The 27186-nt window shown below is 39.2% G+C and overlaps 1 protein-coding gene, 1 long non-coding RNA gene and 3 other non-coding genes across 10 annotated transcripts in view; all 5 read right to left on the reverse strand.

The window, feature by feature from the left end:
- The window catches only part of myo1g (myosin IG), a 60647-nt gene extending 43204 nt beyond the window's left edge, over nucleotides 1–17443 (reverse strand). For 2 of the 3 annotated variants that reach the window (XM_039820607.1, XM_039820609.1), the window contains exons 1-8: nucleotides 17373–17443; nucleotides 16790–16876; nucleotides 14145–14236; nucleotides 11819–14039; nucleotides 6103–6221; nucleotides 2000–2208; nucleotides 902–995; nucleotides 509–674 (exon numbers count right to left, since the gene is read on the reverse strand). In XM_039820607.1, coding sequence (XP_039676541.1) covers nucleotides 509–674; nucleotides 902–995; nucleotides 2000–2208; nucleotides 6103–6197 — 564 coding nt within the window. In that variant the 5' untranslated portion in view covers nucleotides 6198–6221; nucleotides 11819–14039; nucleotides 14145–14236; nucleotides 16790–16876; nucleotides 17373–17443. Of the gene's footprint in view, nucleotides 1–508; nucleotides 675–901; nucleotides 996–1999; nucleotides 2209–6102; nucleotides 6222–11818; nucleotides 14040–14144; nucleotides 14237–16779; nucleotides 16877–17372 lie in introns of all 3 variants that reach the window. The other variant, XM_039820608.1, reaches the window with a different exon arrangement.
- A 2404-nt stretch (nucleotides 17444–19847) lies between these two features.
- The window catches only part of LOC120570759, a 52040-nt gene continuing 44701 nt past the window's right edge, over nucleotides 19848–27186 (reverse strand). The window contains exons 1-6 of one of the 4 annotated variants that reach the window (XR_005641113.1): nucleotides 23182–23349; nucleotides 22067–22107; nucleotides 20948–21035; nucleotides 20532–20595; nucleotides 20129–20242; nucleotides 19848–20042 (exon numbers count right to left, since the gene is read on the reverse strand). This is a non-coding gene — a long non-coding RNA (uncharacterized LOC120570759). The other 3 variants (XR_005641114.1, XR_005641116.1, XR_005641115.1) reach the window with 3 other exon arrangements.
- LOC120572111 lies at nucleotides 20686–20820 on the reverse strand. The gene has a single exon (XR_005641366.1). It is a non-coding gene; the product is annotated as a small nucleolar RNA SNORA9 (small nucleolar RNA).
- Nucleotides 21756–21893, reverse strand: LOC120572109. Its single transcript, XR_005641364.1, has one exon. It is a non-coding gene; the product is annotated as a small nucleolar RNA SNORA9 (small nucleolar RNA).
- On the reverse strand, nucleotides 22594–22731 carry LOC120572110. The gene has a single exon (XR_005641365.1). It is a non-coding gene; the product is annotated as a small nucleolar RNA SNORA9 (small nucleolar RNA).

Consider the following 27186-nt stretch of genomic DNA (forward strand, 5'->3'; position numbering starts at 1 on the left):
CAACCAGCTAATTTTCCAACGGTGTTTAATAATAGTTTGGGTTTTTTCTTCACGACAAACACTCAAAACCAAACGGATTACCAGCGACCAACACAACAGCACCACGTTGACTGCTGATGCAGAAGCAGGACAGTTTAGTAACAGTGTGGTTATTCCTGCCCTCTGAAAATGAATCATGGCACCATCATTCACACCAGCTCTGAGTGCCAGACGGTTCTTTAACAGAGCGGATAAATACAGCAGCATCAAGTAGCCCCAGGTGAGCCAGTCATTAACACGCAGCAGCACATCGGCTTCACAGATCCATCTATTCATGGATGTTCCCTCGCACCTCTTTGTCTTCACCTCATGTAACATTCATGTTCAGGAGAGAAGACATAATTTAAAAACTAAATGAGCAGAACTTTTCTGTACTTTCCTTTAGAGGTGGGCTCTTTATGTTTTTCTGTGTTCCCCTGTCTGCTTTCAAAGCTCCTCCATCATCCAGCCCACCCAGCCACCCCCTCACCTTCTCCAGCAGGTAGTTGTTGATGTGTCCTCCGGTAGGTTCCCCATTGAAGTTGAAGTTGATGTCCATGTACTTGCCGAAGCGGCTAGAGTTGTCGTTGCGATTTGTCTTGGCGTTCCCAAAGGCCTCCAGCACACAGTTGGATTTGAGCAGGACATTCTTCACACTGATTGATCACATCGTGGTAACCGTTGACGGAAACGTGTGAACGAGCCATCAGGGAGGTGAAAATGGAGTCGGAGGACAAGAAGAAATTAGGATGATTTATGGTAACATCGTATTCTCAAGATCCAATTATTTATTTGTGTTGGATTGAGGATAAAAGTCATCTGAATCTACATTTCGGTTTAGAATACTGCCTCAATATGTTTATAGTTCTAAAGCAACACTCACCTCTCAACCTCGGCCCTCTGGCCTGGGTTCGTGATGGCCGCAATGTACTGCATGATGTATTTACTAGCTTCTGTTTTTCCTGCCCCACTTTCACCTGAAATACAAAATACACAGATTTCACAACACTGATGAACAGATCACTATAGCTACATAATGTAATATTTATTTACGCAATGACTGTTCACTTAGAGACTTGTGTGTTTCTTAAGAAAATCCCCTGCCAAGTTCTTGGTAAATTTTACAGAGGAGCAATAGAAAGTATCCTAACTAAAACATTACAAACTTGCATGGGATGTGCACGGCCCAGGACCGGAGGGCTCTGCAGCGAGTGATTAAAACCGTCCAGAACATCATTGGTACCCATCTACCAAGCATCAGTGATATCAGTGAGATGGGGAACCTGTGCAGGTTCTTTCTTTTAAAAGATCTATATATAAAGGGTCAAAGATGTACTCATTCTGCAAGCCTCAGATCCTCAGACAGGGGGTTAATGGAGGTTTAAGTACTACGAATTTTTGGCAAAATTGCCAAAAACTGTAGCTTCTAATGTGAGTATTTGATTATTTTTTTTGTCTGCTATGATGGTGCACTTAATATCTTTAATTTTTAATAGACAAAACAAGATATTTAAAGATGTCACCTTGGGCACAAGGCAATTCTCACAATATATTTTATAGACAATAATCGACTAATCAAGAAAATAGTTTAATTGATATATAAATTAACTTGGATGCAGCCCTAGACAGATGGTTGCTGAGCCAAGTCTTGACAACAGATGACAACAAAGCTTTTCATCTGGCGCCACACACAGGCCAAACCTGATGATCAACTGAGCTATAGATCTAAAAATAGCAAAGTTGTCTCTCCATTTTCTTTTATCCATCTAGCAGTTTTGTTTCCACGTGTGTAATCAGCATCACTTTCAAAGGATTAATGCATCAAAGTAAACATAATGCTACATGGAATCATTCCACAAACAAGAGAATCAAGTGTGTTGTAAATGTATAGTGTGGGAAGTGTAGCCTAATTAAAACAGCAGAGAGTTTACACAGGCCTGTGACTTATTAGGTGAAGCTTAAGAGTGGGAAAGAGACAGACCTGATATGACGATGCAGGTATCTTTGGCCCGTCTCTTCATGGCCTTATAGGCAGCATCAGACACTGCGTACAAGTGAGGAGGGTTTTCGTACAGCTCCCGGCCCCTGTACGCATCAACGGTATCTTTGCCGTAAATGTCCATCTGTCTGTACGGATTAACAGAGACGACTACTTCTCCAATGTAGGTGTAGATACGGCCCTTCTCAAACCTGTCCAAACAAAAGAAAATCCATAGGGTACATACTGATGGCATATTTCACAAAGGTCACATGCACAAGTATCATATAGATACATATTGATGCATCAACAATAAATATGCTGTGTGTACATAGTACATATATGTAGGATTTTATGTATTCAAGTATTTTATTAATTCAATCATTCATTTAAGGGGAAAAAGAGGCGTTTAGCACTATGACATTTTCACACCACCCATGAAAAAACCCTCGAGTTATAAGTTCCATAGACCTTTACGTCCTATGTAACTTTCTGACAGGAAGTGACACAAGTGTGTGTACACTGAGAGCAGGAAATGAAACTTGGTGGTTCAAAGGGCGTTCACAGGCTTGAGCAACCTCATGTGGGTTGAGCTGCAAAAGGTAAAATTTACGTGTCACAAGAGTTAATTTAAATACTGTTTAACTTTTTAGTTAGGGGGTCTGGGAGTGGACATGTAAGCTGTATCACCAATTCAGGGGCTGATCCTCTGAGGTTCACATTTGTAGACTCAATTGATCATAACGGAACAAGGTTGGGACAAGGCTGAAACATGGCCTCCTTATTCCTGAATTTGGAGGACACTACTAGAGTGCTGGTTAGCTGTTTACTGGTTCATTCATTTGGTTCTGGTCAGCCAGCAAAGTTGGGAAATATCAGTAGGTCACTGTTAATATGTCAATAGAACTGGATTAACAATATAGTTAATAAAAGCCAGGCATAAACCTATAAGTAATTACTTATTAAATGCCCAAGAGGAAAGAAACTTAGAAGGCTACAGTTAATTACTTTACTTAAAGGAACACGGCGACTTGATGGACCTTTAGCTTATTCACCGTATCCCCCAGAGTTAGATTAGTCCATACATAGCCTTCTCATCTCTGTGCGTGTCATAACTCTGTCTGACACCCCCACCGCTAGCCTAGCTTAGCACAGATCCTGGAGGTAACCTGCTCCATCTAGCCTACTGCTCCCAATAAGTGACAAAATATCGCCAACATGTTCCTATTTACATGTTGTGATTTGTATAGTCACAGCATGTACAAATAACAAGGTCATATGAGACACAGCCATCTTCTAACCGTATACATACTGGGAACTATAGTCTCAGAAGGCGAAGCACTGCTACTTCTGCTACTTGGGCGGAGTGATTGGCTTGCGGCACACGTGAAGCCCCGTGGTGAGGAGCAGAGAGTAACAACAGTTCTTTTCAGGTGTTGCGCTAATCACTCCGCCCAAGTAGCAGTGCTTGTCACTTATTGGGAGCAGTAGGCTAGATGGAGCCGTTTACCTCCGGGATCTGTGCTAAGCTAGGCTAGCAGTGGGTGCGCCAGACAGAGTTACGACACACACGGAGATGAGAAGGGTATGTACAGACTTATCTAACTCTGGGGGATACTGTGAATAAGCTAAAGTCCCAATAAGTTGGCGTGTTCCTTTAAGTACAACTTTTAACTGCTTTATACTATCATCATTATTATTATTATTAAATATAGTCATTTTGTGCAACTTAATACATTTACTGGACTACATTTCAGAAGGAAACATGATACTTTTTACTCCATCAAATGACTTACTTTGCAGATAAAGAGTGTACACATGATAAAGTCATGAAATGAGACGCATGGTGTTGCTCAAACTAAAGGAACAATATGTAAAGTAGTTGACGTTTACATGTTGACTTAGAAATACCACTCTCTAGGGGGGCATTTTTTGTATTTTACTTTTGGAAATTTGAAACCCCATTTTAACTTTTTATTAAAGTGAAATAGTACTGAATACTTTGTCCACCAATGGAAATGTCTCAACTTTAATAGTAAACTCATCCCAATTTTCAACTGGTATTTACATGTAGTTGGCCATTTACAGTAAGACCAGACCACTGTCCTCATTTATAGACTTGGGATTTTTGTTTGTTTGAGCCAGCTGACTAGAAGAACCTAAAACCACCTATAGATTTGGTCTGGGAGACTTTGACTTTGTCATTTGGAAAGCAAAAGCTGTTCGAGCCTGGAGTTCAAGTTTACTGCCTGGGCAGAATCCTGGAGGATCCGGCCACTGAACTGAGACACAGCTATAGATAATTATGGCTGCCTGACTGAGAAGGTTGTATATTTATTTTTTCCACAAATGGTTAAAATCATCCCCATAAAAGCAGGAATATTGCTCCAGCACCGGAGCAGTAAATTTTAGGTTTCCTTTGAGCATGAGTTGGGTTTGTTGCCAAAAAAAAGAATATAGAGAAGTCACCCTAGCCTCCTTCCTGGTAATAAACTGACCAATCAAGTAACAGGTGGCTGAGTTCATCTGCATTTGATAGAGCTAGAAGGAACTAATAAATCCTGTATTGCCATTTTCCCAACTTGCTATTAAAGGGGACATATAAACCACTACAATTGATGTCTTGTTAATAAAAACATATTCACTCTGTCCAATCAATGTTTGGTATGTGTTTAAAATGATATATGTTTTTGTGTATATCTGTTATCTTGCTATACAGAAAATGTGATCTATACAGGAACTATTTACAGTTGAATGAGGGGTGGGAAAAATAACAAGCTTTGGCTTCATCCCGCTCCTTTTCGGACAGATTGAACATGTAACACTTCACAGATATTGTTTTTCCTAATTGTGTGTTGCTACGCACTTATTGTGTTTTATTTTATTGTTATTTTTTTGTTTGAAATAAAATAAAGATAAAGTTAAAATCAAATCTTGACCTCTGGTTGTTTCACAGCCATGGCAACTAAATGTGTAATGGTGGTGGTGGAGGTTCACCACCAAGGCCTCTCTGGCCAACAACCTTCATGGAAATCTGTTTTAAGAGCTATCCTGCTTACCAGCCTATTACTAACAAGTCAAGGACAATGCAAATACAAACAGTGTGAATACAAAAATAGAAATGCAAACACCTGAACTCGAGCAAATCATTAAAGTAGACACATAATCAGAACAACTTTAGTGTCTGCTTCTGCTTTGCCACCAGACAAGTTTGATCAAGCTGTGTGATGAAAGTCAGCTACATACAGTATTTTACAACAAGCCAGGGTAACTATAGCTAACTATGTGAAAAATGTGAATTTAGAGCCACCTGCTGTGCACACATCAACTGAGAGTGTGATTTGTTTCTCCAGAGCTTATTTGATATTGTTTGACATTTTGGTGTTTGTCTGCCTGTGCTGATGACTGCCGGGCAAAAGTGTGTGATTTCTCACAGTTTGAACTGAGGACATGACGTCCCTGTGAAAGACACAGATGGAAGTGAGAATGGACACTGTCTGGACTCAGAGACAAGAGACAAGTGTAAAATCCCCAAAGCTTTACACCGAGAAAGAGTAAAAGGTCACAAGACAAAAAAAAAAGTTACATTTACTTATTTAACTTCAACTGGTTTGGTGAGACTAGCTGTTCTTTTTGGTAACTTCCCATGTGCTTTATTTGTTTCACATGACAGCCAGAACATGTACTGTGGTGATGATCACATCAACCACAAGCTTATATCTGAACCCTGAGGCTGAGCGGGAAAGGTAGAAGTGACTAATTTCCCCTTTATGTTTCATCTTTAGGTATTTCCACTCAGCCCCTTACTTGAGAGAAGTCATAAAGATAATGTTTTGGTAATGGTAATTTGGTGATTTTTGCTATTGTGACACATTTTGTAAGTTTTTTGGGATGTCTGAGAAAGTTAAGTAGCCTGTAACAGTGTACAACTTGATCTTACTTATTACTTATTTTACACTCACTTTAACACACATATTAAAAACTTAAAGAAACAGTTTTCCCTCACATTTGCGGTATGTATAAAGCGTCACTCTTTGCATCTCTGACACACAGCTGCTTCCCCTCCCTTCCTCCTCTCTAGTATCTCAGTGTCTCAGGCCCCTTACCTCAACTTCAGATTCTCCATAAACTGCTCCATCGTCACCTCATCCAGCAGCACAAAGTCTGACTTCCCAAACTCCAGGCCCTCCAGCTCTGCCATCCCTGTCTGAATTCACCAAACACACTAAAAAATAAAAGACGGACAAGACGCTGAGGAACAGAAAGCAGATCAAGGAAGAAGAAGGAGAAGTATGGTCGACTTCTGGGGCCCGGTAGTGTAGACTGTGTGTGTGCTGTAGGCGTGGCGAGCTCTGGAGGATTTGAGGGTGTGCTTAGTCAAGTCAAAAAGAGATGTGGTCTACAAGCAACAGCACGTCACCCTGTCAGTCAGCCCATGCCCTCATGCAGAACTATAAATAGCAGGAGGCTATCTTTAAGAGCTCATACCACTTCTGCATCCTCCTCCATCTCTCTCTTCCTGCCACAAGAACTTTCTAAACAAACCGGACTCTCAAGGCTTTACACTCTTTCTTATGTGTGCATTTAGTGTATCTTTTCTCCAAACAAACAGGAACCCACATCTGATGTGTACTGCCAGGCAATTTTTGGGGTGGAAAATGGCCTTTATCTCCTGGGAAGGATCGTGGCATTTCCTTTCTTAACTTTGCAATAGCAGTACAACATGTCCCCTAGGGTTTTCTCAAAAACAGAGGTTCCCAACTCCCACCAGAGCCAAGCTGCAATGTGAGAAACTGTTTTTTTTTTGTTTTTTTTTATGCTGGAGCCAAAAGGTTTAACAGAACTCTGTCATGTAAGACAAATGCTAAGTGTGTAGGTGACTAATGCAGAGACACACACCCCTTTTCACACAACGTGACCATTTTCTTGAAATGAAAAACCTTGTTAAGAACTTTTCAAAGTAGTTTATCTCTTTTTTGACCACCTGAGGAACACTGTTCAATTGTTAAGTCCCTGACACGTAGCTGAATCGAGACAATTACTGGGGTAGGAAATAAGAAGACGCTAAATTATGCTGTCCTGTGATTACTAGCTTTGTTAAGATTCTCCAAATCCACAATTTTCAATTTTAAGGTCACGATTTGATTCAATTTTCAATTTAAACAGGTTTTTTTGTCAGCACTGACGGCTATGCCATTGTCAGACTAGTGAGTCTTGATTCGTAAAGATCTACAGATCATTGGTTTTATGCCCTGCCAACTTTAATTCACATTTTCAAAATATTCAATAAAAAGATACTAGGTGATTATTTAACTGTGAGAATTGAAAGAAAAGGAAAATGTACTATTATTCCAACTTGGAAGTGTTCAACACATTATTCCAAAATGGGCTAACCACTGATGTAGTCACATCATTTAAGCTATTTGTTACATAATTTACATTACAGATTAGTTAATCACATTTTAAACACGTTTCACATATACAATTTGCTGAATCAATATGATTAGTGGCAATATTTAATTTTATTTAAATGTGACTGCCAGCATTTCGCCAAAAGTTTGTTGCCACTTTTGTAGTTTTTTTTTCAACAAGTTTGTTATATAGCTGTCAGAAATTCCTGATATCCCAGTGTCACAATTACAACTCCGAGGCTGAGGTAAACAGGTTATCTGACTCAGCAGCTTGTAATTACAGTCTGAATCCTGAACACTGCATAACTATTGTTTATGGTATCATCTTTTTCTGCTTTGTAATCAGTATCATTGGATTGTTTTTGAAGACATGCTGTCTTCAACCTTTATTGGAAGTGCGTTCATAGCTTCAGTTAAACAGGGGAAATGGAGAAAGAATTACTAACAAATAACAAAAATCAACTGACCCCATGTTTCCTGTTGTTGTTGTTGTTGTTCATGCTACTGCAGGCCTAAACCTACCCACTCAACATTTTCTGTTATGTCCTCTTAATTTGACTGATCTTCATCTAATTTGCCTAACCTTTCACAGTTGTTAAAATACAGTGGTATGAAAAACACAAACGTAATAAAAGCTTAATGCTTCCCCCATCAAGCTCATTCAGTCCCATGGATCAACTTGTGGTCAGTTTAAGCTCCAGAGTCCAACTTTTTCTCTGCATCTGTATTAGAGGTGTTCGGTACAAATATTTGAACTGCACTGGAAAACTTTAATCAAATGTACAAAGTGATTCCTGATTTCCACCTTTAATCCGTTTACATCTCAGCATTGTGTGAAGGTCAGGATGCTCTAAAGCAGGGGTGGCAAACTCAATTTCACTAAGGGCCACATTGGAAATGAGAATCACATCAAGTGCCAGACATGTAGAGTTTATTGACATTATTTAATTTAATTGAAAAAGTCAAATATCTTTGACCTTATGATTGCATGTATCATATAGTCTTCTCAATTACAGTTGACAGTCGACATAAAGCCCTAAACAAGTCAGCAAAGAAGTTTGGTAGCCATCATAGAAAAAAAAGCACCAAAACATCACAGAAAGCGCCAAAATCGTTGGATAACGTAAAAAAAAAAGCTCGAAAAAAGTGACAAAAACGTTGAAAAAAAAAGTAGGTGGGCTGAAATGTTTTGGGCTAAATTGATATGTGGTCCGGATCAAAATCTACGAGGGGCCGGAGTTGGCCTGCGGGCCTTAAGTTTGACACGTGTGCTCTAAAGTGATGAGCTTGACCTTTTGGCCCTCATTTTCAGCTGCTGGCAGTTCTCCAACACAACATGTCTCAGCACTGTGTTTATCTTTCCAAACACAGGCTGAGTGACACAGCTCAGCTCATGACTCAGATGGAATTTGTTTCCCCATGACGACCAAGGTCCATGCCTTTATTGTCTGATTCATGAATAACCTGTGATAAGGATGAGCAGTATGAAAACCTGAAAAAAGTTAAATCTATGTTTAAATATAAGAAGCCACTTACAGGTAGACAATACTACTACTACCTGTTTATGTCAACCCTTTTACTTAAATGTAATGGCTTGGTTCACCCAAATTATAAAAACTTTTTCTCACATTATGTGTAATATAACAACTTCCACTGAATAAATAGTCCATATTAGAACAGTTGACAGCATGTACTACAAATCAAATTTGAAACAAAATGGCCGCCTCTATTTCCAATCTTGGAGACGGACATCTCAAAACCTTAGCAAATTAAACAAAAAAAAAACAGCCGGCATAGCAAGATACAACTAAAGGTACGTTTTTGGTAAATTTGCAATGCTGGACAAAACAATCGCAACTCAAGGTCCACATGCCAGCTTTGTCCAGGGCTTTCAAACAGCCCGGACACAAATGAACGCTCCGGAAAAGCTGGGAAGTAGAGCTTTACTTAAAGGCACTGGTCATACTATTTCCAAGATCAAAAGTGAGCATTGATAGCCTAGAAATCTAGACGCACCCTAGTGGCAGCAAATTTATTTTGCGGCCAGGGGGGTCTAGGCACTCTCCGTTGACTTGTGAGCTGGAAAAACCAAACTCTGGTCAGGCCAATCACATCGTGTATAGAGTCGGTGGGCGGGCTTATGGCTGCTGCTGCTGCTGGGAACAGCGGACTTGGAGTTGAGCTTTTCTTTGAGAAAAGAACAAAGAACGGCACTGAAATCATTCTTAAAAAAGGAAGATGTGTTCGGAGTTTTGCCGACCGGATACGGCAAAAGTTTAATCTATCAACTACAAAAAGCCAATGCTCTAGAGCATTAAAGTGATGGTTCGGAGTAATTTCACCCTAGGGTCCTTTGCACCATGACCTCGAGCCAAACACCCCCCCAGAAGATTTTTTCACCTGGGTCTAACACTGGGAGAGTTAGCTAGAGTAGCGTTATCAGCTGAATAGCTTAGCGCGGGGCTAATGGACCCACGTTTGTATCTCATAAATGACCCCACTAATATGCCCGAAATGATACCAAACGTCGCACTCATAAAAACGATGGATTGGAAAGTTTGTAAGTACACCAGAAGTTTATGTAAATAACACTTGCCTGCTGGCTTCTGCTCTCTGCTGTTGTTGTTGCTGCTGTGAGACGAGTGCTTAGGGCTGTCTACAAATTACAACACCGAAAAGAGATGCAACAAAAATATTTTTATTTAACTTTTTTTTTTAAGTAAGTGCTGTAGTATTAGCCTCGTGAGACCATCCTGATCTCGCGAGCTCCAGTTTTCCACTCGCAGATCAGTCTGGCATCTTGAGATAGAGAAAATTTGGAGCAGTTCGCCAAACAAACGGGCCAATCAGCGTTGTTTTTGAGGCGGGTTAGGTGGTGATAGACAGATGGTTTATCCAATCAGCTAACCCGTATTTTCAGACAGTGGTAGCCCTAATTCTGTTAGCCGCTCGCTAATGCTTTTTTCTCTTGGATCCTTCTTTTGGAATATGGACCGGGAACCTGAAATGGTGTCTTTTATTCCTAAATTCTCGTTACACAAACGGCAAATATCCTTTACCGACATGTTGCTTGCATGCTGAGCTAACGAGCTATGCTTTGCCTGCAGCAGCAGGGGCGGGCTTGTGGTTGTATTTTCATACGCCCGTGGATCGATTGGTTGATTGGCGCGTAGGGCCATCGTCTATACAGGTGATAGACAGATGGTTTATCCAATCAGCTAACCAGTATTTTCGCCCCTTCCCAAAAGTTCTCCAACAGAAAGTTCCTAGATGGATATGCCGAGCAAATGCGAAGCAATCCATCTGGCGGAGTCAGGTTACTGTAGTATAACCAGCAGGAGAAAATTAATTAATGAGGTAATTTTTGAGACATTACCTTATTTAATCATTAAATTAATACATATTTTTGTTGTATCTCTTTTCGGTGTAGTAATTTATAGACGGCCCTAAGCACTCGTCTAACTGCAGGTAGCAGCAGCAGCAGCAGCAACACAGAGCAGAAGAGAGCAGGCAAGTGTTCATAAACTTCTGGTGTACTTACAAACTTTCCAATCCATCGTTTTATGAGTACATAACCTATTTGTACTAGTGTAGAAGTTTGGTATCATTTCGGGCATTATTAGTAGGGTCATTTACGAGATACATCACTGGATCCATCAGCCCCTGCGCTAAGCTATTCAGCGGCTAACGCTACTCTACGCTAACTCTCCCAATGTTAGACCCAGGTGAAAAAAGCTTCTGGGGGGGTGTTTGGCTGCATCATTGGATTGAGTTTGCTCAGATTGATAAAACAATCTTAACTCAATTGGACCTTTGAGTTAGGATTGTTTTATCAATCCACAAATTTGAGTGAAGATTGAACACTGACGCTCAATATTTTTTGTAATTTGGGTGAACTTAACCTTTAATTGGTCGGTTAACCGTCCAAAGAGGCCGTTATCTTTACATTTCCTGGTTTGGGCTAAAAGAACATGTAACGATGAAAACCTCCAGTCCAAATAATATATTGTCAGACAGATTTCATGTTACGTTTCTGAGATACCATGGCAACAGACAAACACTAACAGGGGAAACCCACAGCACTGAGCTCTGTGGTGGAGAGACAGATTTGTTTTAGTTATAACTGTTAAGAGAAAGGGCTCTGAGTCATAATTATAGCCACCGTTACAGCCCTGTTTAAATGGTCTCTTTAATCATACCTGATACAAGCATTGATTGGAAAATGAGTAAAGGGACTTTACCATCAAAATGAAATATTTGTATTAATACATAACACCTACCTCATGTAGGGCATCTGTGTCATTGACAGCCTGTTCTTTTGTTATGCTTAATCTAAAGTCTGTTTTATACTATAAAAGTATATAAAGTCAACAGTGTCCAGCCAAACATCTCTTTCTGTAAATACACTTGCCTGTTAGATCCTCCTCAGCCATTAGTACTTCCTCTCTCAGCATGACTGTCAGAGACTGTTTCACTTCCCGCTCACGCTTCCTCTCACGTCTCCATCTAGATGTTGCGTTCAGGTGTTACAGTAACAAACATTAACAGAAAAACACACTGACACCTGCCCCAGATGCACACTGTAACTATGGTAGAGCACAAACTCACATATATTAAACATAAATCTTATTTTCACATTTAATTACGACCCAAAGATCCTTCCATCCGTACTACTGTACTTTATTGTTAATGTTAGTGTTTTTTAATGCCCATTATTTGTTTGATACATTGCCGTATTATTCTTCTGTTTTTACCATTTACACTACCGGTAAAAAGTACATTTTAGTCATTCAGTTTATCACCAACATTTACAGTGCAAGCAATGAAACACAATTGTGCGAGAGATGTCAGCCAAACCTGTAAATAACGTAAAGAACTTTAATAAGTTAATATTACACAGAGGTTACTATTGTTTGAGTATGATGAATATTAAGAATACAGTGTCAGTCTTAATCAGTATATTGAACCACATAACAAAATTCATCAATCTGACGGTTCAATTTTAATTTTACACTTCAACAATGGATATTTAGCTGATATTATCGGCTAATTGTAACTCAGCATAGACACAGGGTATTTTGGTTAATAAGATAGAATATATTCTAACCTAACCAGCTGCTGACAATAGCTTCATATTTACTGTACAGATATGCGTGGTATTAATCATATCTCATAACTATAGGCAGGAACGCAGCAAACTGTAATTCCTTTAAACTTTTCACTTTAGAGCCCAAATTTTGGTAATGCCATTGGCCCGATAAATCCAGTATCAATCAGGCTGTAACACCATGTCAATGAATACTCAAATCTGTTATTCAATTAGACAAATAACACATATAACATGGTAAAGAAACAGTACTAAGAGTGTAAAAAAAAAAATGTTTCAGTGCTGTCTGTCTACCTTCATGAACATAACCGATGCTCATTTTTCATTTTCTCATAGATTTAAATTTTTTCTTTATATCTTTTGATATAAATTGCATTAAGGCTTTGGGTGATTTAGGAGGTTTGGTTACCACCTCTTGCACATTAACGTTTTCTGCCCGTGTTTTTCCGCGAGACTCAGAGTGGCTTCTTCCCCTCAAAGCTCCACTTGGACCAAACCTAGCAGTAGCTCCCCGCTCGGGCTCAGCACCTTCCTGTTTATCGTCCCGGTACTTTGACGGAGAGTAATCTGCAGCTGCCACAGGAGATGGATAAGCGATGGCACCGCTATCTCTGTCTGTGTTCCTGCGTCTGATTGGTGGAAGAGAGCTGCTCCTCCTCCTGGAGGGTGTCCTGCCTGTACGTCCTGACTGGTCAACCGACCTCCCCAACAGCCTCAGCTTTAACTCGTAGCTCTCGCCAGACGGTCCTATCAGGTGAAGTTTGTCATTCATCGGACATACGAGCACTAAATTGTAAATGTTTCTGTTGTTGCGAATTCTTTCTAAAAGAGCCCGGCCTTCACGATCCATGTCCTTCAGAGGAACTTCCTGTGTGCGCAGTGATTTGTTGAGATCATTCAGGAGGCTCTGTAGTTTTCCGACAGCTATTCTCACACTCTTCCCCAGTAAAGTGATCTTGAAGCTATCACCAACTTCATGCTTTTCCATTCTAACATTATGGCTGTTTAGGATGCCTTCAATGTCTTTTTTCCTGAGCCGGTCTGCATACCTAAACACATCTGCATCAACGATAAAGGACTCCATTCCAGCTCTGAATGAGCCACGCTGGTCTGGCCTTGGAGAAAACGAAGCTCTGTACTCTGGAGAGGTTGGAAGCTTTTTGGAAGAGCCAGACGCCCAGGATGAGGAGGTGGTGGGTGAAGATGGAGAAGCCTGCGGAGGCATTTCTCGGAATCCTAACTGGCTTCTGTTACCATGTGTCACTGAGCTGTTGCTGGTGTAGTATTTGGAAAGGGCTCCAGATGAAGCCTTTGGGACCGGCGTGATGCCCATCTTAGTTTGTGATTGAAGAAGCTGCTCCAAAGACGCCTTCGCAGTCTTAAGTTTCAGAAATGACCCCTTGACACGCACCTGATCGCTGCTAAGATCTGTCAACGCAAAGCCATTTGACCTGAGGATTTCTCGTACCTCTGCCTTATTGTGGAAAATATTCAAATGTACTGTTGCCTCCACTGGTAAATCCATCTGAGAATAAGAGGTGAAGAAAACACACCAAAGAGACGGGGTAAATGATTAATCTGACCTAACATAGGAGGGATAACTATAAATGTTTTGGCAATGTTCAGTTACCTCAAGATGCTCAGGTGCTTTCACTGTCAGATGATATTTTTGACCATTCACCTCTAACACATGGGAGCCCTTTCGCAAGACTCGAGCAGCAACTGTGGAAAGAAATATTTCATTTTATTTGATTCAATGATTGACTGACGTTAAAATAAATTGGAATAATAATAAATACAGGAATAAAAAACAAGTGCCTTGTGACTTCAACCACCTTTCAGCTGTAGAGTGAGATGTAACTGTACAGTAGAGAAAAACACCCTATTTTTACTTAGTAGAAGAATGCAGGCTAAGGTTTCCTACAGGGTGTTTTCAGTTGAAGATCAGAAGAGCCATTAACATGAAGAAGCCTTCATTCGTCTCAGAGACATTTTATAATTATAAATCAGTGTGGTGAAACTGCACTGCTAGAAGACAGCTACTGAAATGAGCTAGGAAATAAACTTAGACCCACAGTATATATATATACTGTGCGTGTGTGTGTATATATATATACATATATATATATATATATATATATATATATATATATATATATATATATATATATATACAGAACACCCTACTAATGCCGTGTTTGAGAAGCATTCTTTAGAAATGTTGGCCCATATTGAGAGGATAGCATCTTGCAGTTGATGGAGATTTGTGGGATGCACATCCAGGGCACAAAGCTCCCGTTCCACCACATCCCAAAGATGTTCTATTGGGTTGAGATCTGGTGACTGCGGTGGCCATTTTAGGACAGTGAACTCATTATCATGTTCAAGAAACCAATTTGAAATGATTCGAGCTTTGTGACATGGTGCATAATCCTGCTGGAAGTAGCCATCAGAGGATGGGTACATGGTGGTCATAAAGGGATGGACATGGTCAGAAACAATGCTCAGGTAGGCTGTGGCATTTAAACAATGCCCAATTGGTACTAAGAGGCCTAAAGTGTGCCAAGAAAACATTCCCTACACCATTACACCACCACCAGCAGCCTGCCCAGTGGTAACAAGGCATGACGGATCCATGTTCTCATTCTGTTTATGCCAAATTCTGACTCTACCATCTGAATGTCTCAACAGAAATCGAGACTCATCAGACCAGACAACATTTTTACAGTCTTCAACTGTCCAATTTTGGTGAGCTCGTGCAAATTGTAGCCTCATTTTCCTGTTTTTAGTGGAGATGAGCGGTACCCGGTGGGGTCTTCTGCTGGTGTAGCCCATCCACCTCAAGGTTGTTTGTGTTGTGGCTTCACAAATGCTTTGCTGCATACCTCGGTTGTAACGAGTGGTTATTTGAGTCAAAGTTGATCTTCTATCAGCTGGAATCACTCGGCCCATTCTCCTCTGACCTCTAGCATCAACAAGGCATTTTCGCCCCCCAGGACTGCCACATACTGGATGTTTTTACTTTTTCAGACCATTCTTTGTAAACCCTAGAAATGGTTGTGGGTGAATATCCCAGTAACTGAGCAGATTGTGAAATACTCAGACCAGCCCGTCTGGCACCAACAACCATGTCACACTCAAAGTTGCTTAGATCACCTTTCTTTCCCATTCTGACATTCAGTTTGGAGCTCAGGAGATTGTCTAGACCTGGACCACACCCCTAAATGCATTGAAGCAGCTGCCATGTGATTGGTTGATTAGATAATCGCATTAACGAGAAATCTTACAGGTGTTCCTAATAATCTTTTTTTTTGAATATTTTATTTTCAGTTTCATATATAATGCGTACAAACATGTCAGTACACCAACACTATAGCGACATAACACAGGGCAAAACATGGCGGATAAACCCCCGTACCTTATAGCCCTCCCTGTAAAATTAAAGAAAAGAAAAAGAAAAAAAAAAAAGGGTCAGTGAGCAAGCTCAATACAAACGACTACATCATGTGCTTGGAGTAAGAGATGTACTGATATGGTCCAAATATGGCTGCCAAATTTTCAAAAAGGTGTCATATCGTTTCCTGAGACAGTAAGTGATTTTTTCCAGGGGAATGCAGCCTAATAATCTTTAAGGTGAGTGTAACTTTTGAATGTGTATATACAGTGTATATACAATATATATATATATATATATATATACACAATATATATACACAATATATATACACAATATATATATATATATATATATATAAAATATTTATATTAAATTTATCGCCAACTATTTTAATTATTAATTAGTGAGTGATTTTTTTATAAAAAAAAGTAAAAATTCTCTGATTCCAGCTTTCTAAATGTGAATATTTTCAGGTTTCTTCACTCCCCTAACAGTAAACTGAATATCTTTGAGTTGTGGACAAAACAAGACATTTGAGCTTGTCATATTGGGATTTGGAAAACAAACTTTTTTTTTTAAACCATTTTCTGACACTTTATAGACCAAACAACTAATAGATTATATATAATAATATAATGTACCTCTATTAACAGTATTGCAACTCCTAATGATGGTCAGTAGAGGGGGATAAAGGCCACCGACTAGTTAATCATTATTAAAAGTGGGATCAACAGCCATTAAAAACAAAAAACAGCAACAAAAAATACGTTTTCTTAAACGTTTCTATCTACATTCTACATTCATCTTCTTTAAATGACTTCCCATCACCTACAATCATGCTTAGTAGGCTACGTGTGTTGTGGCTCACCATGACTTACCCTCAGGCTCCTCAAACGTGATGAAAGCCTGCCCCGGCTGATAGCAGGGGTACAGCACCTTCAGCACCTCTCCTCCTCCATGTTTGGCTGTGAGGAAATAAATCTGCACTTTATCAGCTGTCCTGTCAGCTGGTAAAACATCTGGCACCCCAAAAACCTCAATCATGCTTCCCTTTTTCTCCATCGTCACGTGGGTGTTGGTAAACTCGTTTCATATAGTGTCCAGTGTGTTTCAGGTCAAGGCGGCATGATCATATGTCAAGGCTATAAGTTCAAGTCCAGGACGTTTAATCGAAAGTGAAACTAATTGCATTCTAGGTAAATTAAACTTGTGTAAATTAAGACCATTGCCCATGAAACCAGTAACTGCGATGGTATAAGTAGACCTACAGTAACACAGATAAGAAACACGTTCTTTGAAAAGCTACTGTGTTTTCTGACTGGAAATATCCCCCAAACTATTTAGAAATACTACCGAGTCTACTTATGTGTCGACTTATTAGTTCACTCGATACTATTTCCACTACAGGCGTAGGCGTACACACTCAAACAAATGCAAACTGAATCGACATTGGTAACTTACTTAAAAGCTCATTTCTCTTAACTTCATGATTTCACTTGATTTTATCAGCGCGGATGAAACCGAAAGTAATGTCGTCATTTCCGCTCCAGGTTTACAGTTCACAGATTCCACAATAAAATAAAATTCCTTCTCGACAATTTTTCCCAGTAGGCTAAGGAAAGCTAAATGTAACTCAAAATAACTGGGCCATTGTTATAATCGATACATTACAATCAATGTATCCATCCCCTTCATACAAACACAATACATGCATAAATAAAACACTGTAGGGGTCAAATTAAATATGTAATATTAAGAGGTTTCATCACCTAATTTAATGTTTTTGTAAGCTGTCACCTGTCTTTGCTTTGCAAACTAAGATAGCTCACTCCTAGCTCACCTACATGAAAGCCACCCTTGGTTAGCCCTCACCACACAGTGTACACAGCTGTACAATCTAGAGCAGTGAAGATTAATCAATTGGTTGCCTAGCATTAAATTAATCGCCAGCTATTTTGATAATCGATTTGAGTAATTTTTTATGAAGAAAAAAAAATGAGCTTCTGTGATCCAGCTTCTTAAATGTGAACATTTTCTAGTTTCTTTACTCTGACAGTAAACTGACTATCTTTGACTTGTGGAAAAAACAAGACATTTGAGCACATCATCTTGGGCTTTGGAAAACACTCATCGACATTTCGATTGACAGATTATTCGACAATGAAAATAATCGTTAGTTTCAGCCCTAGTAAAATCGAATCTGAATCAGGTTTATTGCCAAGTAGGTTTTCACATCATGGTGTCATGGTGCATAACAGTAGAACTATATAAAGTTTTGGCTTTAGCCAATTCAACAGAAAAGTCATGCAATCATAAAAATGTAATGAAAGTTTAAAGTGAATGGAGCTGCAGTGTTTATGAGATGAACGGAATGTGCAAAATATTGACTAAATTTGAATGCAACCAATACCTTTACAAAGAGGTGTACCTAATGTTTTGTCCACCTCATTGACAAAACATGAGGGGGGAAGAATATTAAAAACAATTCAATATAATCCAGTCCAGTACAACACTACTGCAAACGACAACCTAAATATTAAACAGTTCAAGGAATACCTCTCTGACAGTGTCAATGGAAACCAAATATATAGTATTAGGTAGAATTTACAGCTGGGCTGTTATTACCTGTGTACGTAACCAATTTGTCAAAAGGGTTTACATCAAAGCATGAAAGCATTTGTAAGCAGTTCTTAAGGTATTTGTTATCCAGTTGTAGCGCACTACCCCAGTCCATGGATCACATTTCATTATTTCATTCAGTATCAGTAAAGTAGTTCTCAGTTGAATTCTTACTGGTATTAAACAGAATAAAATCAAGCTCTAGGTCAATATTTCACACACACATGAATAAGCACCCCAGTTTTTTTAAACCTTTTGTATTTTTTGAACTGACCGCCCCTGGGCTACAGTATACACGTGGTGCAACAGCACCCTCACATGGATCTTGACCAGTATTTCACATTTTGTTTCAGAATAAAACCTTATGTCTAAGGTTATGTAACTATTAAGTCTTGCTTTGCCAGATCTTCCTCCACAGCGCTGATGTCTGGCTAGTCCACACAGCGTTCCGGGATGGGAGAAAAACATGCTCTGGTTTATTGGCATTTCTTTAAACCAATCACAACCGTCATGGGCGGCGCTAAGCTCCAGGTGCCGCTGCAAAATAGCCTCGAGAAGGAACTTGTTTTGGTGGAACATGCGTACGTTCAAAAAGTAGTTTTAGTCGTGCAACAGAAAACTCAGATTGGACCGATAGTCTAGCTAGCTGTCTGGATTTACCCTGCAGAGATCTGAGGAGCAGTTAACCATAGTCCTCAGAAATCCACCAGAGTTTAGAACGCCAACACAAAGAAAGCGGAAGGTGACAAACAACGGGGCAAAAAGAGTGAAATCCGGCAGAATTTCCACCGGCACTGGAGCACACCCAGAAGTGGAACATCGTGGATATAGACTACGTAACTATAAGATTTGAAGATTAGAAATATTAAAAAGCAAATGTTTCCTGTCAAAACATCCAGTTACACCCATAAGAAGTCTGTTGAAACCGCTTTAGTCTTTCAAAAGTCACCATGAACAGCAATGTTTTGGTGATAGATAACCGCACATTTAACACCAACTACAAATTATATTGAAATGCGTTGTCATTTAATCAGGACATGAAATGTATTGGGTTTTGATCTGCAGACCTTTTTCCAGTTTCAGGATTTTCATTTTAATGAATGTGTCCTTCGCCAGTTGGCCACAGTCCAGGCACAAAAAGCAAAAGCATGATGATCGCCATCTGATGTGGATATAAAACCAGATGTAGCCTGAATTTGTTCTATGATAACCACAGGACACCATTACTGTGTAAACTACGGTTTTCTTCACCAACTTAAAATAAAAAATAAAAAATATGTTATTTCCAACTGCCAATCAAGTTACAACTACAGCAAATGTGTTTAGAATGTTTATTTCAACAGCGTTTCTCTTCAATACCTTGTACAACATTTATGACTTTACCACCAACATAAATCTTAACACAAAACATTCTTTCCTCTTGCCCATTACAGAAATCGACTTTACTGCAGAAGTACAAATGTGACCTTTGTTGCCTTCAGCAGATGAACTGGTTCATCTCTCAGAAGAAATCTGCAAATAAAGAAAATTCTATTAAATTCTTTATTTTAAAACACAAAGACCCATCAGACTAATATGGATGAATACCGTATCTTCACCTGTTTCAAAGTCTTGCCACGTTGGTGAATTCCCTCAAGTTTGCACTTTCAATGAGGAGCCACATCATCGATCACATGGTTACTGGTCAACTCTTCAACTGGAAGTTTTGAAGTCTGGGAAAGAATACCAACAGCATTTCTCAGATGCTTTATTTATAAAGCACTTTCTGTACATTTATGTTCATTACCTTGACAGAGTATACAAAGAGGTAAGGAGTAAACCATATCAGAGTACAGCAGCATTTGAGCAAATAAGACAAACCATCAAAAATGTTGACTAAAATCTAAGAGTTGAGTTAATCACTTGTGTGATGAGACACAGGATCCTGAAAGCAGGTTGATGTTCTATGATTGTCACTTTTACTAGTAAAAAAACACCCCAGAAAAGTTCAGATAAACGTACCACTTGACCAACTTCTGTACTCGGCAGCTGAACGCCTCTGAACGTAGCGCTGAGCCTTCCACTCCTGTAATGCAAAAAAGGAGTTTTCGGTCAAGGTAATAAAACAATGAAGCAGTACACCAAAGAATGTCGTCTGGCTTGAAACCTAAGACGACAATGTTGGAGGTTTACCTATAACCCCGCCACGTAGAGTCACAGCAGGGCCTCAAACAGCCTCACATCTCTCTAGCAGACACAACAGGAAAGAACAGAGCCACTGCTGGCTAAGCCTCGCTGGAAAGGTCTGCACACGCCTTCACAATCAAGGTTTCAATATAGGGGATAGGTCAAAGGCAATGTAGCGGGTATTGCAAGTATACAATCATGACAAAACAGCCATTTTCAGGCCACTTTGGCTCTTTAAAATAACAACTAACCTTATTTTTCAGCTCAAAGTCATACACGAGCACCAGATGTCAGTCAGGAGGTCCGAGCAGGGCAAGGCTCGGCTTCATCTCTGCAGGCCTGTAAAAAAGAAAATATATTTTACTCCAAGTACTGGGCATTTTAACAAAATGTACCTAAAAAGGTCACATGACGCATTAAGTGCTATGAAGAAATGAGACTTCAATAGCTTAGGTAAGACACTTAAGTGAAACATGATTCACCATTTTGTAGTTTGTGTCGATGGTATAAAGCAGTCTGTTGGTTTTCACTTAGAGATTTGTGTAAAACCAGGGAAAAATCCATCCAATTTATCCATTTAAACATTGGGAATGTCTTGCCGCTCTTAAATTATGCACTGTGTGTGTATTTCACAAGTTATAAAATATAACCATTTTGCACTGACACATTCAAATTCTGATCTTGATTAATGTAATTAATCCATCAGTGCTGACCAGCTGAAAAAGGATGTTTAGGTGTGACTTTCCCTTACACGAGCTCAAGTTCCATGATAAAAACAGTTGTACATGTCAATACCAAAAAGAATGTCTTCTGAATGTATTCTGCATTTACATATTTATGTTTATATATTTATTTTTGCCCTACCAAAGTTGCAATAAGCAGTGAGATCTCCAGATTGAGTCTTTTGCCATCACACCCATTCCCTCATTAGCACATGATCTCCTTGCTGGTTCAAGGAATTTCAGAAAAGAACGTCTACATAATTAGGGCAGGCTCAAACTTTTAGGAATAATAGTTCACATTAACTGAGAAATTTATGCTTTAAACAAACACTTTAGAGTTTGTCTGAGGTTTACCTATAACCCTGCCGTGAAGAGTCACACAGCAGGGCCTCAAACAGACCTCACATCTCTCTAGCAGACACTACAGGAAAGGACATAACCACTGCAGGCTCGGCCTCGCTGGAAAGGTCTGCAGAATCAACAGTAGAATACAGAAACGTCTCTCTCAAACTTATAACTAAAGGGTTTGCAAGTTCAACATTGTTGCTTCTTGTGTAACGTTAAACAACCCAATCCCATGCATCACATGGGCTGGCAGACACATTACTGCTGCCAAAAGTAGAAAAAAAAATAAACAATCTGTTTTACCTTGACATCTTGATGCTGGACATTGCACACACGTCTTCAGTCTATAAACACAGAAAATAAATAGTCAATAGTCATGCAACTACAAACATTGGGAATGCCATGCCACTCTGATATTACATGTACAAATTGTGCATATTTCATACTTATAAATATGCCATATACGCAATGCCGTGGACCGATATATTAAAATACTGATTGTTAAGTTTTGACTTCTTAACAAATACTCAAGTAGACCGCATAAGACATGATAAAAACAGGTTGTTGTACATGTCAATATCAAAAGAATGTCCTCTGGATATTGTGTTTATTTTTGCCCTGCCAAAGATGTAACTATAGACAGGTAAGCAGTGAAATCTGCTGCTATAATTTTTGCCTGCACCCTCTTCCTTTCATGGCACATGGTCTCCTTGCTGGTTCAAGGAATTTCCCTTTTCAGTTAACAAATGAGAAGACACACATAATCAGGTTAAGCTCCAACTTTAAGGAATAATACTTCATTTTAAACGGTAAATGGATGCTTTTACACAGTTTGTCTGAGGTTTACCTATAACCCTGCCGTGAAGAGTCACACAGCAGGGCCTCAAACAGACCTCACATCTCTCTAGCAGACACTACAGGAAAGGACATAACCACTGCAGGCTCGGCCTCGCTGGAAAGGTCTGCAGAATCAACAGTAGAATACAGAAACGTCTCTCTCAAACTTATAACTAAAGGGTTTGCAAGTTCAACATCGTTGCTTCTTGTGTAACGTTAAACAACCCAATCCCATGCATCACATGGGCTGGCAGACACATTACTGCTGCCAAAAGTAGAAAAAAATAAAACACAAATAATTTTACTTTGACATCTTGATGCTGGACGTTACACACAAGTCTTCAGTCTATAAACACTACATAAAAAAAATAACGGCTGTTAAAAACTAACAAGCGTGTGATACAGCTAAGTTAGCAGAAGTGCATCGCCCGCATTTCACCGACTAACCGTTTAAACAACATTTCCTAAACAAAACCGACATTTTATCACAACCTTTCGCTTCTGATAACATTCCACGAAGTCAGAAACTTTATACATTTTATAATTTAAGTTGGATGGAAGCGGATTCATATTAAACATACCTCTCCGTTTATCTGCTGTGTGTTCGACTGAACTATCTGCCCGGATGTGACGTATACAAGTGTATGCACGGGGCTTCCTTCTTCTCCTAAACGATGCACGGGTTTCCCAGCAGGGGGCAGTAGAATACCAAAGATGGCGGCTGGGCGTTTCAACCATGGTTTCAACTGAATTTGACGTATTCTCTCTAAAAACAAATATTTTTGGGGTGAAATCATGGATGTATTAAGAGAGTGAAAATCCGTCAAAAACGGAATGGGCAGTGGCCGTGTCAATCCATAAACATGTAATTGCAACAATAAAAGGTTAATAAACCTGGCATTAACTGAATAGCCCTTTTCAAAACAGAAGTTAAAACTTTACAGACGCAAGAGGAAAATAGAAAGGCGAAAGGAGCAGAAGGCACAGCGAAATACCAAAACTAGGAGATAAAGCATACAAATCACTAAAATTCAAAAAAGTACAATGGAGAAAAGCCACAGAAATGAAGTGGGTTGGTGATTAGGCCTATAGGCCTAATGCAGGACAGGGCTGCCTGGGCAATTATATCGATATCGTGATATGAGACTAGATATCGTCTTAGATTTTGGATATCTAATATCATAATAATATGACTAAAGTTTTGTCTTTTCCTGGTTTTAAAGGCTGCATTACAGTAAAGTGATGTCATTTGTTTAACTTACCAGACTGAGCTGTTCTATTTGCCTTTTACCACTTAGTCATTATATCCACATTACTGATGATTATTTATCTCAAATCTCATTGTGATGATATTTTGTTTAAGCACCAGTTGTCAACCCTATATCATCGCAATATCGACATTGAGGTATTAGGTCAATAATATCGTGATATCTGATTTTCTCCATATCGTCCAGCCAAAGGAATATGTGACGATAAATATGAGCGGAATGTAATCACGAGAACTACATTTAATTTTTTTTTTTAAAAGGGCTAAAAAAGGATAAAGAAATAGACTAATAGAGTAAATATATCCAAAACAAACTATGCAAAAAAACAAGTTTATTAAAATACTAATTATTCTAAAACAGACTCACTTCTTCATAGGCTATACTGGACATTTTATAATGATAACAAATGAAAAAACAAATCTTCTCCATGTAGTCCAAAATAAGATACAGAATGGAAATGATCTCATGGTTTCAATATCACTTCCCATTTCTCACGTAGACTGATGACATGAAAGTTTGGCACATTACAGCTAATTTATAAGATGCTTACTTGTAAAAAAAATAAAAATAAATAAAAAAAAGATATGTTTGGACAAATTTATTGTGTTTTTCAAATATTTTTGACAGGTTTTATTTAGCAACATTTGACTTAATTGGTTATGCAGGATTTTTGAATGACACCATCCACATAGTGTATATAAAGTGATATGAAAACTGCTTTTTAGCCATCGACACAGACCATTTCTATGTAGGAGGGCTTTCATAACCCAGTGGACAGCCGCTGCTGGTGGGTGTTGCCAGCCCAGGAGCGTCCACGAGGAGGACGCTCGTGGTCGATGAATCAGACTGCAGTGCCCGACAACAATACGAGCCATAGAGGAGCAGACTTCTGCTCGGCTGTCTGTTGTGGCCTGAACCATCAGCTGATGTCCAGGATGAATTTCCGCTTTGTTTGCCTGCAGTGATGCTGACCACTCGCCCAGCTGACGTGGTTGGCATACTGATAAAGAAAGCAGAAACGGACAATCTGAATCTGTTTGTTGACACAAACATGAGCGGTTTTAGCTGCTCCTCTTGTTTCTGCATGACTGGGAGACTCAAGAAAGTTAATGTATTTTATAAAAACAAAAGTGTTTCCATCAAAAGATTTCAGCATCACTGCTGTGTGGAAACCACAAGAAAAGGCAGAAATATCTTTTACGCACTGTCTCTGAAGTCTCCACCAAACAGTATCATAATTCGATCTCTTTGAATAGTCCTAATTCCACCATGTCCCGAGATTAATCCTGTACAATACCAACAACAACAACAGTACAGATCATCATTTAACAATAACATATTCACATTTCAGCCTCTGGGGAGAATCTTAGAATAGCTTGGAAAATGCTTTTCCAAAACTTTGTTTTACTTACATATCAGTTGTTATTATATAATAAAGCAGAGCTGTAGCCACTACAGTCATGTCCTCTGTACTATGGGGGTAATTTGAGGGGTTATAGAGACCAAGACAAAAGGTTACAGGGTAGGGGTTACATTGCAATTGAAACTAATTCAGTATTTTTAAATTTAATATCTTGATGCCAACAAAATTAAAGCTGCACTAATCAATATGTTTACATAAACAAACTATCAAATGGCTACCTATGATGTGAAAGTGTGTTCAATTTGAAATAAAAGTATAACAACTAGAGGCGTTGCTAAAGTGCGACAGAGAGCCTAGACTGCTGAATCAAACCTCAGAAAATTGGCTTGATCACAGACGCCACATCACCGAACCAGATCTGTAATCTACCTAAAGGCGTTTTAGTGAGCAGACAGTCCTGTGAACGCTGCTCCAAATGTCGTCACTGCTTTGTATCAAAAGGTGAAGCTCTCTGAGGATCACCACCAGCTGAGAGATTCACACGCAACAACTCCACCCTGTAACAGACTTTTCTCAGAACCACTTTGAGGTCACGTAATATACCTTTATACCAGCTGTTGCGTGTTTATATTTGTTTAACTGCTGCACAATATACATGCAGTGTGTAACACAAGTTGGTCGTTTCGCTTCTAGATTAAAGTGAGGGTTATGTAAGCTGCATTAGATCACACTGAGTCGGCATGTGAATAATGTGTGAATAATGCCTCTGTGTGAATGTGTTGTGTCAGCTTCTCTGAGAGACTGCTGTAGGTAATGGTTAATAAGGCTCATTGTCGATTAACATTTTAGTCTTTAAAATGTGTAGAAAATAGTGAATGGCAATCACAACTCACAAGTTCCCAGACCTGAAGATGATGATTCAAATAGCTTTTATTTGTCCAAAAATATTACATTTACAATATATTTCAAGGTCTCCATAGTGGGGAGAAGGATGTGTGGCTCAGGTTCTGTTTGGCGACACGTGAAGTGTAAACTTTCTGGGTCCATATCCTGCATATTGTATATCTACAAAATTTGTGATTTGTGATATTGGGCTATATAAATAAAACTGAACTACTCACACGTGAGAAGCTGTAACTTGCTAATGTTTGATATTTTTGTAGAGAATCATCAAACATGCATATAATTAGTGTTTATATTTCATTAAAATATGTATTTGTCTGTTTGTTTTAAACAAACAGACAAATTAGATTAGTTTCAGAATCTAAGAAAAGTTGCACCATCCCCTTAAACAATAAAAAACAAACTTCTTCTAATCTATTTTATGCAGTCTGCTACTAATCTAATATTGTGCAAGCTCTGTCTCTCTCTCTCTCTGACTTTAATGTTACATGGCAGGGCCCCGTCTGTTTAAGGCTGTGTTGCTGGGGCACTCTGACGAGGACCCACAGTTCAGTCTCATCTGGATTCTACATCAGTGACACAAACCCAAGGAGAGCTGAGGTGCAGCTGGTTCAGGAGCTCCCGGCCTCTCTTACGAAACCACACAGCGACCTGAGAGGCTTTGTAAGGTTTACAGTTTGAGGATAATTGAGGTTTGATTCAGTCTTCAGGGGTTTAATGAGCACATAATCCTTTCCACCTGATCCCTGTTTGACAAAATGAGGGGAAATACTTCATTCCCACGTGGTCGAGGGCGTGGGGAACATTAAGTTGTTATGATCCTCCCCTCTCTTTTCATTATTTAGTTGTATATGCCACTGTTAGCAAATCAGTGGTGGAATGTAACTAAGTAATGTACTTAAATGGAATTTTGAGGTAATTGTACTTTACTTGAGTATTTCTAATGTATGCTACTTTATATTTCTACTCCGCTTCTTTAAATGATTCTGAACTGGGCCGTTATGCATAATGAGTACTTTTACTTTTAATATATTTTGATGCAACTACTATTG

This window comes from Perca fluviatilis, chromosome 13 (genome assembly GCF_010015445.1).
Source record: "Perca fluviatilis chromosome 13, GENO_Pfluv_1.0, whole genome shotgun sequence".
NCBI lineage: Eukaryota > Metazoa > Chordata > Actinopteri > Perciformes > Percidae > Perca > Perca fluviatilis.